Source organism: Saccostrea echinata, unplaced genomic scaffold (genome assembly GCF_033153115.1).
Source record: "Saccostrea echinata isolate AGI-Se365-2 ecotype Australia unplaced genomic scaffold, CSIRO_AGI_Sech_v1 ptg000003l, whole genome shotgun sequence".
NCBI classification, from domain to species: Eukaryota; Metazoa; Mollusca; class Bivalvia; order Ostreida; family Ostreidae; genus Saccostrea; species Saccostrea echinata.
The window spans coordinates 11,973,160-11,986,371 of NW_026889752.1; the positions used below are offsets into that span (position 1 = coordinate 11,973,160).

Consider the following 13,212-nt stretch of genomic DNA (forward strand, 5'->3'; position numbering starts at 1 on the left):
TTTATTCATCAAAAAAATGTATATCCTTACACATACTTTTAGGATAAATTATCAAAAATACGGAACGATACCCGCTCATATGGAAAAGTTGTACGTATGCTATTATTTCAATCTTTGTACGATTGTTACATATTGTGAGGATTTTACGTAATTTATAATAGTATACGTTAATGTTAGATGAAATATCAGAAAGAATTTTGTGATTTCATATTTAATTTTTCACCTTCTCATTTGTCGCACCATACATGTAACTTTTTTATTATTATTATTATTATTATTATTATTATTAATTATGTAAAAGTATGATACTTTCAAGTATATGGTTTAGTAATGTATGCATAAATATATGATGTACTGTATGTATACCTATAAAACAAGTCTTATGTTCATATAAAATATTTTGGGTATTCCCCTACTTGTATGTCTTTTCTATCAATCAAGCAATTCTTTTCCTCTTATGTATATGTATATTGTATTTCGTATGTATGATCATAATCATTATATACATTTTAACAATGTACTTTCTTTTTGCCCCATGAGGGCCCTTAATTGGTCAATAAACGAATTGAAATTGAAATTGAAATTGTATAGGCATTCTGCTCGCCTTGTTCGTCTACCTTCTTCTAATGAAATCTCTATTTCTATTTACCATGGCAACACCATTCATCAAAAACCGATGCACAGAATTATATAGTTAAATTTTACGTGGGGTTATCATAAGGTTCGTGGACTGATGCGATAAGTTGATTCTATATCGTGTATAGGCCTATGTTAATTTAATTTTACACCTTCTCTACATACACTGTACATTTTTTCCAAGTTCAAGAAGAGTTGAAAATTTTAGCTTGATGCGTTGATAATTTGCCAATTTATCTTTAAATACAAAATTTAAAGACATGATCACCCGGCGTTATTGCCATTTTGTTTTAAATGTGTGCACAGGACTTTTGATCGCTTTAGTCCGACTTAAAAAAAAACTGGGGTGTAAAAAAATATTTTATTAAACAGCTCAATTTTTTTGTAAGTCGGATATTAAAGCGATTTAAAGGGCTGGGGTTTCATGTAGTTTGAAAACGTCATTGCTTCTCGATGTCTTTCGCCTCAGTTCACTTTTTCTTGATGAGATACCCTAAAAATACTAATTGAAACCCATTTTGTTTTTATGATTTTAGAATTTCATGAAGAGCTGATTTCAAAGCATAATTATATTTTAAATGGACCTATACTTAGATGAAAATTCCCTTTCTAGACCTCTAATTAATTTACTATAAGATCTTATAGAACTGACAAAATGAGGTTGTAAATTTTGCAACACAGTTATGTCACATTACACTATAGCTAGTGAATTATATTAATCATTGGATGAAAAATGCTCATACATGTGTATCTGAGGATTTATTTCCTTTAGACTCACTACATAGAAAAAAATGTCGCAATTTGAGGTTGCGCCGCGTGTTCATACCATTTTTTACGGAAACATTTACAATTTATTCAAAGATAAGCCGTGTGTCATATAGTTTATTCTGTAGACAGAAAATTTGTTAACTAGATATGTAAAAAAAAAATCATTGATGTACCTAAAGCGGTTTAATTTTATATAGCACCAGTCCACGAACTTACGCGAATATACCTTAGTGAAGTCTACTTATGTACCCAGTTTTATTGAAATCGGACCAAAACTTTAGCAGAAGTAGCGTTTTGAAAGAATTTCATAGAAATTTCTATTTTAGTAGCCATGGCAATATCGTTTATCGAAATTTAAAAAAACGATATATACAGTAAAACAGAATCGTGTATCTTAGGGATGTGTACCTGTGTTCCAAGTTATAATGTTATATAGGACAAAAACTACAGGTGAAGTAGCATTTTGAAAGTTGTTTACAGACAAACATACAGACAAACAAAAAATACAAAGAGCTAGGAAGACGGAGGAACGACGGGCAACTTACAATCATACTGTATGTAAGCTCTTTTGATTTCTGACCAGTAGAGCTAAAAATGGACTTAATTGATATCCTACTGATGTACTCTGATCTTTAAAAATACACTATCGTATTGAATGCAAGGTGGATGCATGCTGTCCATTTTATCAACACAATTACATCATATTTTGTTACTGACACATTATCTGATTCAATCAAAATGACAGTTCTAAGTCAAAAGGGGTGGGGGGGGGGGGGTTTACTATTCCCTTCTATGATCTCCCATCGACAACCCCTGTTCCTAGTGCCTACCTCTCCCGTTGTTTCGCTTTTCTCTATTTTTGTTTCATTGTATTTTTCTTCTCCCGTATCCACTCTCCTCCTCTACCAGTCCCGACCGCTATGAAAATAAACTTGAAGGGAGAATTATTATTAAACATGTATCAGATTATAAAAACCTAAAAAGGGCAAGGGAATAATGAGGAATTATTTTTTGTTGTGTTTTACATTATTATTATAAGCATGTTGGAAACAAAAAACAAAAGCAATTACGCCTCTGAACCAAAAAAAAAAAAAGTATTTTTATGTCTTTGCATTTTCGATGTCTGGTGCCGAAACGTCTGAGCACCGAATCCCTCAGGTGCCCATACGTATCGAGATCGTATTATCCATAACGAGGCTATCTTCTCCATATTGTTTATTTTTCAGAAGTGTACCCAAATAAATTTGTATTGAATATACAGCAATACAGTGAAGATGCCGCGAATAATGATTAAAGGTGGTGTGTGGAGAAACACGGAGGTAAGTTCGGAAATAACATGAAGAAGAAAAGTATGTTTTAAAAATATCTTTATTGCAAAGCGAACAAACAGTTATGTAGCTATTTACTTTCCCGAATTTGTTCTATAAATAAATCTCATTTTTGTTTATTATTAAACTCAACTGATACTCTAAGACATCTATTTCTAAATCTTTGACAGGATGAAATATTAAAAGCAGCTGTAATGAAATATGGCAAGAATCAATGGGCCAGAATTGCTTCCTTACTTCATAGGAAATCCGCCAAACAGTGTAAAGCACGATGGTAAGACTTTAGTCTCTTTATCAGATGGTGTACTTGTTTGATGCTTTGGGTTTTATGTGCTAACGTTTATTGAAAGTAACAATTATTATGGTCATAATAACATGTTTCCATAAGTTTGGAATTTACAGATTTTCAAATTAATTTTCAGTACAAGCATCTAGGTTGTGCTCACGGAAATCTAAATATGAGAGATTAACAAATCCGGAATTTATCTTGGATAAAACTTATGATTATGCTTGGAAATTGCCAGTTTTATATCACTGTATATTATTTATATCAAGTTTGCTAGTGCATGTGAATATGTTGCAAAAAACACATTTACACACCAGAGCCCTGTTCAACAAAGGAACGTTCGCAAGCGCTCGCCAAAATTCCTTATCCCTGCAACGGAAATGTTCATGAGCGCTCGCGAACATTCGCTGTGTTGAACAGGCTTCAGGAGTAAAGTTTGCATTAGTGAAAAATTTAGACTTAATTGTGAGTAGATGGTGCATGTGAACGGGCTTTAAGGTACCATGAGATGCAGAGTTGACCACATCCTGAGCATAGGGGATGCTTACCTTGATGTATAACTCTCATAATGAAGTGAATTAAACAGAATGTTTTATTAATTACATGTCAACATAATTCATATATTAAACAGGTTTGAGTGGCTGGACCCCAGTATCAAGAAAACAGAATGGAGTCGAGAAGAAGAGGAAAAGTTGCTACATTTGGCCAAGTTGATGCCCACACAGTGGAGAACCATTGCACCCATAGTGGGACGAACAGCGGCGCAGTGTTTAGAACATTATGAATATCTTCTGTAAGTATTCTAATTATGTGGGTAATTTTTATGTGTATTGCAATAATTATTACAGTTAAACTTCAGTATCTCGAAATCCGATATCTCGAATACCATGAATATGTTGAAATGATTTGGAAGGTCATATCCATTATTCTTTCAGTATTTTACCCTGGATATATCTTGAATCCAGGGATATCACAAAGTTTTTGCCTTGTTCCCATATAGTATGAGATATCGAAATCTGACTGTATTCAAAATTTGTTTCATTTTATATAATAATGGACTTATGGCTTTGTAGAAAACTTTCATTATAATATATATTTGGAATTTAATAATACACAAATGACAAGGAAATGTGTACTATGAAAGCATTTTGACAGAGAATGGTTTAATTGTATATAAATATACACACAGAGACAAAGCTCAGAACAGAGATGACAGTGAAGGTGATCCCAGGAAACTGAAGCCGGGAGAAATTGATCCTAATCCTGAGACAAAGCCTGCCAAACCAGATCCCATTGATATGGATGAAGACGGTAATAAAAGATGACTTTCTCAGCTACATGTGTATAGGCTTATCTTCCACTTAACACTCTCGATGCATACTAAGGAAATCTGTAAATTTCATATCATTGAACAGTTTTTGTATGGTAAAGTTCTGATAGTTATTTACTCCTGTCTCTGTGTATTTGTTTGATACACATTTTTTTTCAAATATAAATAAAAAACATATTTATAATTTACAGTAAATATAATTGTATTTGAGGGATGGACAATTGTACTTAGGACTGAATGATTTTTAAAATATTAAGCATTGAGCAGTGCACACATGTATATTTTTATATTATGCCTACATGCATTTTTTATGCAAAAATTGTTTATAAATTATATATTATATGCTTGAAGAACTCTAATATTACAAACTATATTTATAACTATGTCTAGATGGATTTTTCATGCATGTAAAAAGAATTCTTTATATATTTATGCCTTGTGTACTTTAACCTTATAAATAAAAATATACTAAGATCCCTATTGTTTCTTTTTCAAGTCATGCAATTGAATTATTATCAATACAATGTAAAGCTGGATGACCATGTACTCAGTAACATCCCTCCCCCCTTCCCCATTTCTATTTCACAGTTTACACCGATTTATCTCCTTGTGTATTGCTCTTGTTTTCTCCTTTTAGAACTTGAAATGCTGTCAGAAGCAAGAGCTCGTTTAGCCAACACACAAGGCAAAAAAGCAAAGAGAAAAGCCAGAGAAAAACAGTTAGAAGAAGCCAGGTATTGCAAAATATTTGTCAATTTTGCACTATTCTTCAAATTAAATTTATGATCTAATAGTATAAGCTTGAGAATTTATATATAAGGGTGAATTTAAAAAAAAATTCCAAACACATATTTTTCAATCTGCAATAAAAGAACAGGCAATGGGAATAAATTTCTATGTCTCGGCATATGTCTTTAGATAGTGTCTAAATACCTGCCAAATATCTCATTGATATCTCAATTCACAAAAAAGTTATGCCCAAAAATGATGCTGAAAATGTCAGGAGAGCAACACCTTTTTGTCACATTTTTAAAATTCAATATTTTTTGAAGATCTGTGAATGAATAATAATGGTTTATGGTGGAAATAAAGACTTTCCTGATAATATTTAAAGTATTGAGCTTTACATTTTTTTTTAATTCACCCATAAGAAGTATTAGTTTACACTAAAGATGTGAGAAAAAAATGTTTTGTGTAATTATCATTCCCCCCCCCCCCCCCCCCCTCCTGAGTATAAGACTACAATTACCTTTAAAATTGATTGTCAGGTTTTGTATACATACAGTTAAGTATGTAATAAATGCTGATGGAGGTCACTGTTAGAATGATAATCAGTTTGTTTTATGTTCGTATATAGAAGTAATATTTTTATGATGTTAAATAAGATTTAAATTTTCAAGCCAAAGAAAATTCTTTAAATTCTTCATGTGAGTACTGCTCTGAAGTTTCCACAAAAAAGAGTGTATTTCAGTTCATAGTTTCATGTATATATTTCAGACGACTAGCAGCTCTGCAGAAAAGACGAGAATTGCGTGCAGCAGGCATTGAGTAAGTTATTATTTTGATCTGTGCCTTTTGCCGATTAAAAACAAGAAAAAGAAATTCTTTTAAGCAAAAAGTAGGTGAATTATTGCTATCCTCAGTCGTCTATCCTCTTTGTAATTTTTGACAATTTTCAGCTTCTTTGAAAAACAGCAGAGTCAATTTCAGCCAATTTTGTACATGAATGTAACATGTATGATTGGCTTGATTTAAGAGAACAAAAATTGTGAATTTTATGAATTTCTTTGTAAAACCTTACTTATTCCTAGACGTTAAGTAAGCAATCTATCTAATGTTGGCAATAAGGTGTAAGCTCATTACCAAATTGTGAAATTTGTATCCCCTGGGCTTTGTCCAAAGGAATACTAAATTGATCATATATTGAAAATGCATTATGCATTGTGTCTTTGAGATTCTTTATTCCTAAACATCTTTGAGAGGAGCTTCCTGCAGTGTGATAATGAAATTTGAGTTCTCACAAATTGAAGAATTCATGTCACATGAATCCAGAGTCCCACTTATAAGTGAGATTGAGTTCGTCATAGCCTGAGAAAACTAATGATACTCAGGTGATCATCAAGGCCAATGGGCCTCTTGTTTAATAACTTAATAAAAAATATTTCTCTGTATATCTAGAATAAAGAAACAAAAGAAAAGAAGAAGAGGAGTAGACTACAATGCAGAAATTCCATTTGAGAAGAAACCTGCTCCAGGTATCCCATTATCTTTGTGGGCGATGCATGTGGTCCATATTATCTGAAAGAAAATTCCACTGAAAATTGATATCTTCTGCAACTTTTAAAATACTGGAAAGTGCACAAATTTATTACAAGGCAGTTGGCATTTAGGAGGTCATATAAGAAAAACAGTTTGTAAGGTCTTGCTGCATGGCCTTTGAAAATTCACAGAGCATGAGTTTTAATTTTTCACAATAATTTTATATTTATAACAAAATACAGTGCCAGATTTGTATTGAAACTGTAACTTCTTCTTTCTTTTTGTATTTTTTACGTTGTCATCGAATGTCGAAACACGCCTGTAAAATTGCCTAAAACAGACTTGATGGTATTGATTGACTTGATTTGTCCTTTACAGGGTTTTATGACACATCAGAGGAGGTGTATGTGGCAGAGGAACCTAACTTCAAAAGATTACGTCAGCAGAATTTGGAAGGAGAACGCAGAAGTGACAAGGAGGAGGTAATATTGTCACTTTCTGTGTAGACACAATGTTTTCATCATTTTAGGGTTTTTTTTTTTGGGGGGGGTGTTTAGATCCTTTTATACATCTTTTTATGTAATGTATCAAAAGGGTTATGCATTATGTACAAGATGAAAAATTTTTAAAGAAAAATACTCGTTCAAAACATTTTAGATAAACTTCATAGAAGAATGAGTTTATGTTGTATCTGATAATTTATTGCAAGTTATTAGATATGAAAAATTTCTGTATCAAATTTTCAAATTTTTTTCCCCCTGAAACTTCCAGTATTATTGTTGTAGTTGTCAGTAATAACAAATCTGTGTGAAAAGCTGTTCTTGTATTTCATTATGGAATTCAGCTTTAAAGTTATACTTCCAGTAAATACAAATAAAGACAAATAATGTTTTATTACAGAGAGACAGAAAGAAGGATAAACAGAAACAGAAAAAGAGAAAAGAAAATGATTTACCAGGAGCCATAGCAAGTCAGAGCAAGTAAGGATAAATGCTCTAGATCTTTGGATTTGAATGAAAAAAAAAATCCAAAAACAAAATAAACACTTTAAATCTGTTTCAAGGTATAAGTGAGAGAGCTGTTGGTAGGCCTTGAGAATTGTTTCAGCTTCTGTTTATGTCATGACTTTTTTTTATTGTGAAAAACGTGATTAAAAAATTTTAAACAAAGGATAAATTAATACCCCTGGTGTATAAAATTAATATTTTTTTTTAGTTTTCAAGAACCAGTGAAGAAGAGAAGCAAGCTTGTGTTACCAGCTCCACAAATCTCCGATCAAGAGCTGGAGGAGGTAGAAATTATACAATGATAGAGTTTGTTGTTTTAAAATTTGCTTATGTACATGTATCTGAAGATGGCTCTCTTTAGACAATAAGCATGATGTATGAAATGGTCCATAAATTGGTTAAAAGCTTGCATTCTTTCTAGTTGAAATTTACATGTGTGAATTTTGTGAATTTGTGGAAAAGTTATCAAATAAATCATAAAGTCCTCTATTTAATTTCTAATTTAATGATTCAATAGTTTCATAACATCAGGAAAAAAAATACATTGTAGTGTATATTTCTTCTTGAATAAAACCTGGATTTTTTAAAAATATATGTAACTGGTGCTTTCATATTTAACAGGTGGTAAAAGTAGGTCAGACCAGTGAGTATGCTCGTCAGCAGGCGGAGGAATCAGGGGGAGGAAATGTGGCCAGTCAGGCTCTACTACAGGATTACAACGTCACTCAGGGTGTGGCAAACCTCCGGACCCCCCGCACACCAGCCCTCCAGGACACAGTGCTCCAGGTAACCCTTACACTAAGATATCTACGTAGTGAAGGTACACCCTACACCAGTACAATCAAACCTCATTATGTGACATTCGATGGAGCTGAAAAAAAAATCTGAGGATTCAAGATATCAAAGATTAAATTATATAAAGAAAAGTGGTTGGCACTTCATCAAATCCATGTTAATCCAGATATTGATGTTTGAGATACCAAAATTCAACTTTACTTAAGTTTTCTTCCCTTTCCTTGATGTTGGTTTATACCTCCCTTATCATTTTTGTGAAAAAAGGGAGAAATTCATAGAAGGGATAATTTAGGTGTTCCAATCTGATTTGTAAGTGCAAGGTTTTATTGTGTTAAGTATTGGAGAAAAAAATCCCCAGCTTCATTATGATAACTGAGAAGTCTAAATTTTAAAGCTTAGAAGCTGCAGTTGCTCTTTGATAATAAAATGACATGTTTCAAATGTAGGAAGCTCAGAATTTGATGGCATTAAGTGTAGTGGATACTCCACTGAAAGGTGGACTTAACACTCCTCTCCATGAGTCGGACTTTGGTGGAGTGACCCCCAAGCATGCTGTAGCACAGACCCCAAACACTGTTTTGGGAACCCCTATGCACACCCCAGGAGGTCAAGGTGTGTACTTTAATATTACTAGAAATAAAACTATACATAGAGTAGCTGGATGAAAAATAAATGTAGCAATTTCTGTATGAATGCTTGATTCAGAAGGAATTTTTTTAATATAAATACATGTATATAAATTTTCTGTTGAGACTGATGATTGAGTTATTAGAAAAATATAAGTCTACTAATATTTTGAAGTTCTAACAAGTTACTTATCAATGGTTATTAAATAGATTTAAAATTCTTTCACTGTATTAATAAGGTATGACCCCACGTGGAATGACCCCTAGGATGGGTGTGGCTGGCCAGACTCCTCTGAGAACCCCAATGAGGGACAAACTGAACATTAACCAGGAAGAAGACTTTGATGCTGCTGTTAATGAAAAATACTATCAGGTAATCCATCACATATCATATGATAAACAGGGAAAGTGTGTAAATTCAGAAGAAAGACTTCCAATGGGATTTTGTCTCCAAGATGCTAACATACATTATCAGGGATGTGTATTCTTCTGACTAAAGCTAAAACTAAACTAAAAATTAAACCCTGTAAATTTATTGACACATCCCAGAATAAAAGTAGTAAGAATCCACACTCAATAGCAGAACCTGGTTCAATTTCTGTTTTGTTTAAAGAGACAGATATGCACTTTGTGAAAACCTATTCAAGGAATTTTTTTTTTTTTTACAAATTGGAAGTTTGGGGTAGAAAGTGATTGTATGAGAAGAAACTCGTATACAGAATTCTGTGATTAGCACTCATTGTATAAGAATTAATTCTTGTTGATAAAAGAAAAATTGCAACTTTGACTTTCCAGAGAGATATGAAAGACCAGCTCCGCCAGGGTTTGGCAAGTTTGCCTCGACCTAAAAATGATTACGAAATTGTGGTGGAAGATCTAGGGGAAGATATGGATGAAACAAATGAAGGGGAGGACTTCATCGCTGACCAGGCAGATGTTGACGAACAGTCTGAGGCAGAACATTTAGCAAAACGTGTGTATTTTAGATTTCTACCTATGTCTTACTTTTGTGCATGTTTTTTAGGACCTCCTATCAAAAATTGTTGTGCCCTTTTAAAAGAACACTTTGATATTTTCCAGGATTAGAATATAAGATGGATATGAAGTAAATTTAAACTTGGTTAATTTCTGCCTAGCCTTAATTTTTTTTTCTGTACAATGCTGAAAAAAGGATTTTTTGCATTCAGAGGACGAAACAGTGAAATACTCTTTGTAATGTTTCTGTAACAGGTCAGAAAGAAATGAAACTGAGGTCCCAATCTGTACAGAGAGATCTGCCCCGCCCATCAGACGTCAATAAAAATATCTTACGGGTCACAGGTCCTGGAGACCCGCCCTTAAACGAACTACAGAAGGTGAGGTTATTTACAGGCAATGCAGAAAACTAATTTTGTTAGCAAGTGCAACTTAGATTGAAGCTTTAAATGATCTGAAAAGTCTTGTCAGACCCTCAAATAAGGATTTCTATGCAAGACGTTTTTCTGATGCAGCCATCCACAAAGCACACAAAACACAGAGGCATTAAAGCATATTTCCCCTGAAATATTTTTCGGACAAGGAACACATCAGTGTACTTTTCTGTGGATCATTTTACTTCTTTTTAATCCAAATGATTTGTGTAAAGCTTTGTATTATTAAGCTGTTTTTAAAGACTTTTCACAGATATAATTCATTGAAGCATGACAGTTTGAATTGCCTTCACATTTGAATGAAAACAATGTCACATAGGCAAGGACGTCAAAAAAAAAAGTGAAAACTTTCAATAACATTTCAGGCTGAGGAATTGATAAAGAGAGAGATGTTGACCATGCAACATTATGATGCTGTACATAATCCTACTCCTGGTCAGCTGGGGATGGGACCAGGCAAAAAGAACCAGAAAAATGTCACATCACAGGCTCAGCATCTGGCTTATCTACAGCAACATCCCTACGACAAATACACAGAGGAAGATCTAGAGGAGGTAACAGGGGTGGACAAAAAAAATTTTCGGTGGGGGGTGTTTATCAGATGTATGAAATCAGATTTATTAAAATCTCACTTTTTATGTGAAGGATACAGAATTGAAAATTTGTTAACAGGATACTTCCCTGAGCACATCATGGAATCCTGTCAAATACATTTATTGGAAAACATTGCACAGGCAGTTTATTTAAATTTGAAATAGTTCTTTCATTTACAGAATTTTTTATTTTTTATTTTATAATTATGTTGATCATTATCTGTATATTGAAACTGATTTCCACTCATACATCTTTGTCTATTCAGTATTGCTGTGTACGAAATTAAGCACGGTGGCAGTACAATGTAGTATAACAGCACACAGGACATGTATTTCTTGTACAAGATTTTTATAAATCGAATTTTGAATACTGTAGGCCAGGAACCTGTTGAAGAAGGAGATGGGGGTGGTGAAGGCAGGGATGAATCATGGAGAACTCTCTTTAGAGTCTTACTCTCAGGTGTGGGACGAGTGTTACTCCCAGGTTCTCTATCTCCCCTCCCAGAACCGCTACACCAGGGCTAACTTAGCCAGTAAAAAGGACAGGATTGAGTCACTGGAGAAAAGGCTTGAGGTACTGAAATTTTTATCACTCTTGTTTTAATTCAGAATATTAATGGTAAATTCTTAAAATCTGTATGTAAAACAAAATTGATTTATTCGATGTTGGAACTCCTCAACTTGCTCACTGATTGTCATATTTGTTAACAGATGTACACTTTTTTTTTAATGAAATTCTGAGGTCTTATATACATTAGTCATCATTGATCTTTGTACAGAATAAAACTTACAAAGGCAAAGTTTAAGCTTTGATTTCCCAGGGTAGAATATTTTTCCAAGGTAAAATATTTTTACAGTAGTATGTCATAAATCTTGTAGGGAAACAGAAACAGTATGACCAAAGATGCCAAACAAGCAGCCAAACTGGAAAAGAAGCTGAAAATTTTACTGGGAGGCTATCAGGTGGGATTTTATTATTTGTATGTAACAGAGTTGCTGAATAAAACGTCCATTCAAATTATTTCATGTATTAGGTTGTACATTTTATGTTATGTTTAAATCTAGATCAACCTTTTCGAAGGTTGTTGAAAGAAATATGAGCAGAGAATTTAATAGGTCCTGAAAATATTGAAAGACTGAAATATTTTTTAATGGATATGCTTTTACAGTAAATCCAAAAATATAGAATAAAACATTTATTTATTTACTTGAAGTGATTGTAAACTATTTATTTTGTTGTCAGTTTCCTTTAACAGTGTGTATTATAAATGAAAATGTTGTTTTGTTTTCAGTCTCGGTCCCAGGGCTTAATTAAACAGTTAAATGATCTGACAGAGCAGATAGAACAGACGTATGTGGAGTATAAGACGTTTGAGGACCTCAGAAAACACGAGATTGGAGCCATCCCAAAAAGAATGGAGGTTTGTTTGTATGAGTTTGGTTTCTTTGACATTAAAAAATTTTATGATAATTGTGTCATTGTTGATCGTATGTAGTATATTTTTTCAACTTTGCCATTTTGACAGAAGTTGGAAAATTTTGTCATCCATAATACCTACAAAGAAATTGTTCTTCTTTGTATTAACTTTTGAAAGAAGGATAACAAAAAAAAAAATGCTGGGTTAAATGAAAAGGTAAACAAAAAATGGTGGATGAACAGTTTTACATTAGGTTAATAAAGGGCAAGATCTGGTTTAAAAAAGAATTAGAAAAGGGGGAGGGGGTAAGACAAAGATTGCATTCTCCACAGTGGCTTACATGAACAATGACCATTTTTTTGTTTTTAGTCCCTGACAGAGGATGTACAGAGGCAGATGGAGAGAGAAAAAGAACTACAGAAAAAGTTTGGGGAACTTCAGTACAAAAAAGATGTTATTGTCTATGATAGCTGATAATGCAGTTATGAAGTGACAATTCAGTGGTGGTTAAGATCATGCATTATTTATGATGTTGTATATACTTCAAGACTATGGTCCCTCCTTAGCTTAATACCAAGTTTAACAAAATAAATTTGTACAGAAGACTATGCTATACTGAGCAGATAAAATCCAGAAGGGAAAACACCAGTCTATGAACTCTGTAAGAAACACACGATTTGGAAGATATTCTGGATTAGTTTCCTTCATTCTCTTAAATGTATATTGTATTTGCAAAGCAAATAAAATTTAGAATTTT

At 33.0% G+C, this 13,212-nt stretch overlaps 1 protein-coding gene across 1 annotated transcript; it reads left to right on the forward strand.

The window, feature by feature from the left end:
- The first annotated feature begins 2,596 nt into the window (after positions 1-2,596).
- LOC133178585 (cell division cycle 5-like protein) lies at positions 2,597-13,212 on the forward strand. The gene is made up of 20 exons (XM_061313301.1): positions 2,597-2,723; positions 2,903-3,006; positions 3,650-3,811; positions 4,208-4,329; positions 4,986-5,082; positions 5,846-5,896; positions 6,527-6,603; positions 6,986-7,089; positions 7,508-7,587; positions 7,823-7,898; positions 8,236-8,400; positions 8,856-9,021; positions 9,275-9,408; positions 9,831-10,008; positions 10,266-10,390; positions 10,810-10,998; positions 11,414-11,611; positions 11,917-12,000; positions 12,330-12,458; positions 12,825-13,212. Exons 1-20 carry the CDS (start codon positions 2,679-2,681, stop codon positions 12,927-12,929), a joined length of 2,391 nt encoding a protein of 796 aa, XP_061169285.1. The 5' UTR covers positions 2,597-2,678; the 3' UTR covers positions 12,930-13,212.

Coding starts and splice junctions, on each gene's coding strand:
- LOC133178585 (XM_061313301.1), top strand. CDS start 2,679: ATGCCGCGAATAATGATTAAAGGTGGTGTGTGGAGAAACACGGAG. Junction 7,899..8,235: donor CCGATCAAGAGCTGGAGGAG/GTAGAAATTATA, acceptor CATATTTAACAG/GTGGTAAAAGTAGGTCAGAC. Junction 10,391..10,809: donor CCTTAAACGAACTACAGAAG/GTGAGGTTATTT, acceptor ATAACATTTCAG/GCTGAGGAATTGATAAAGAG.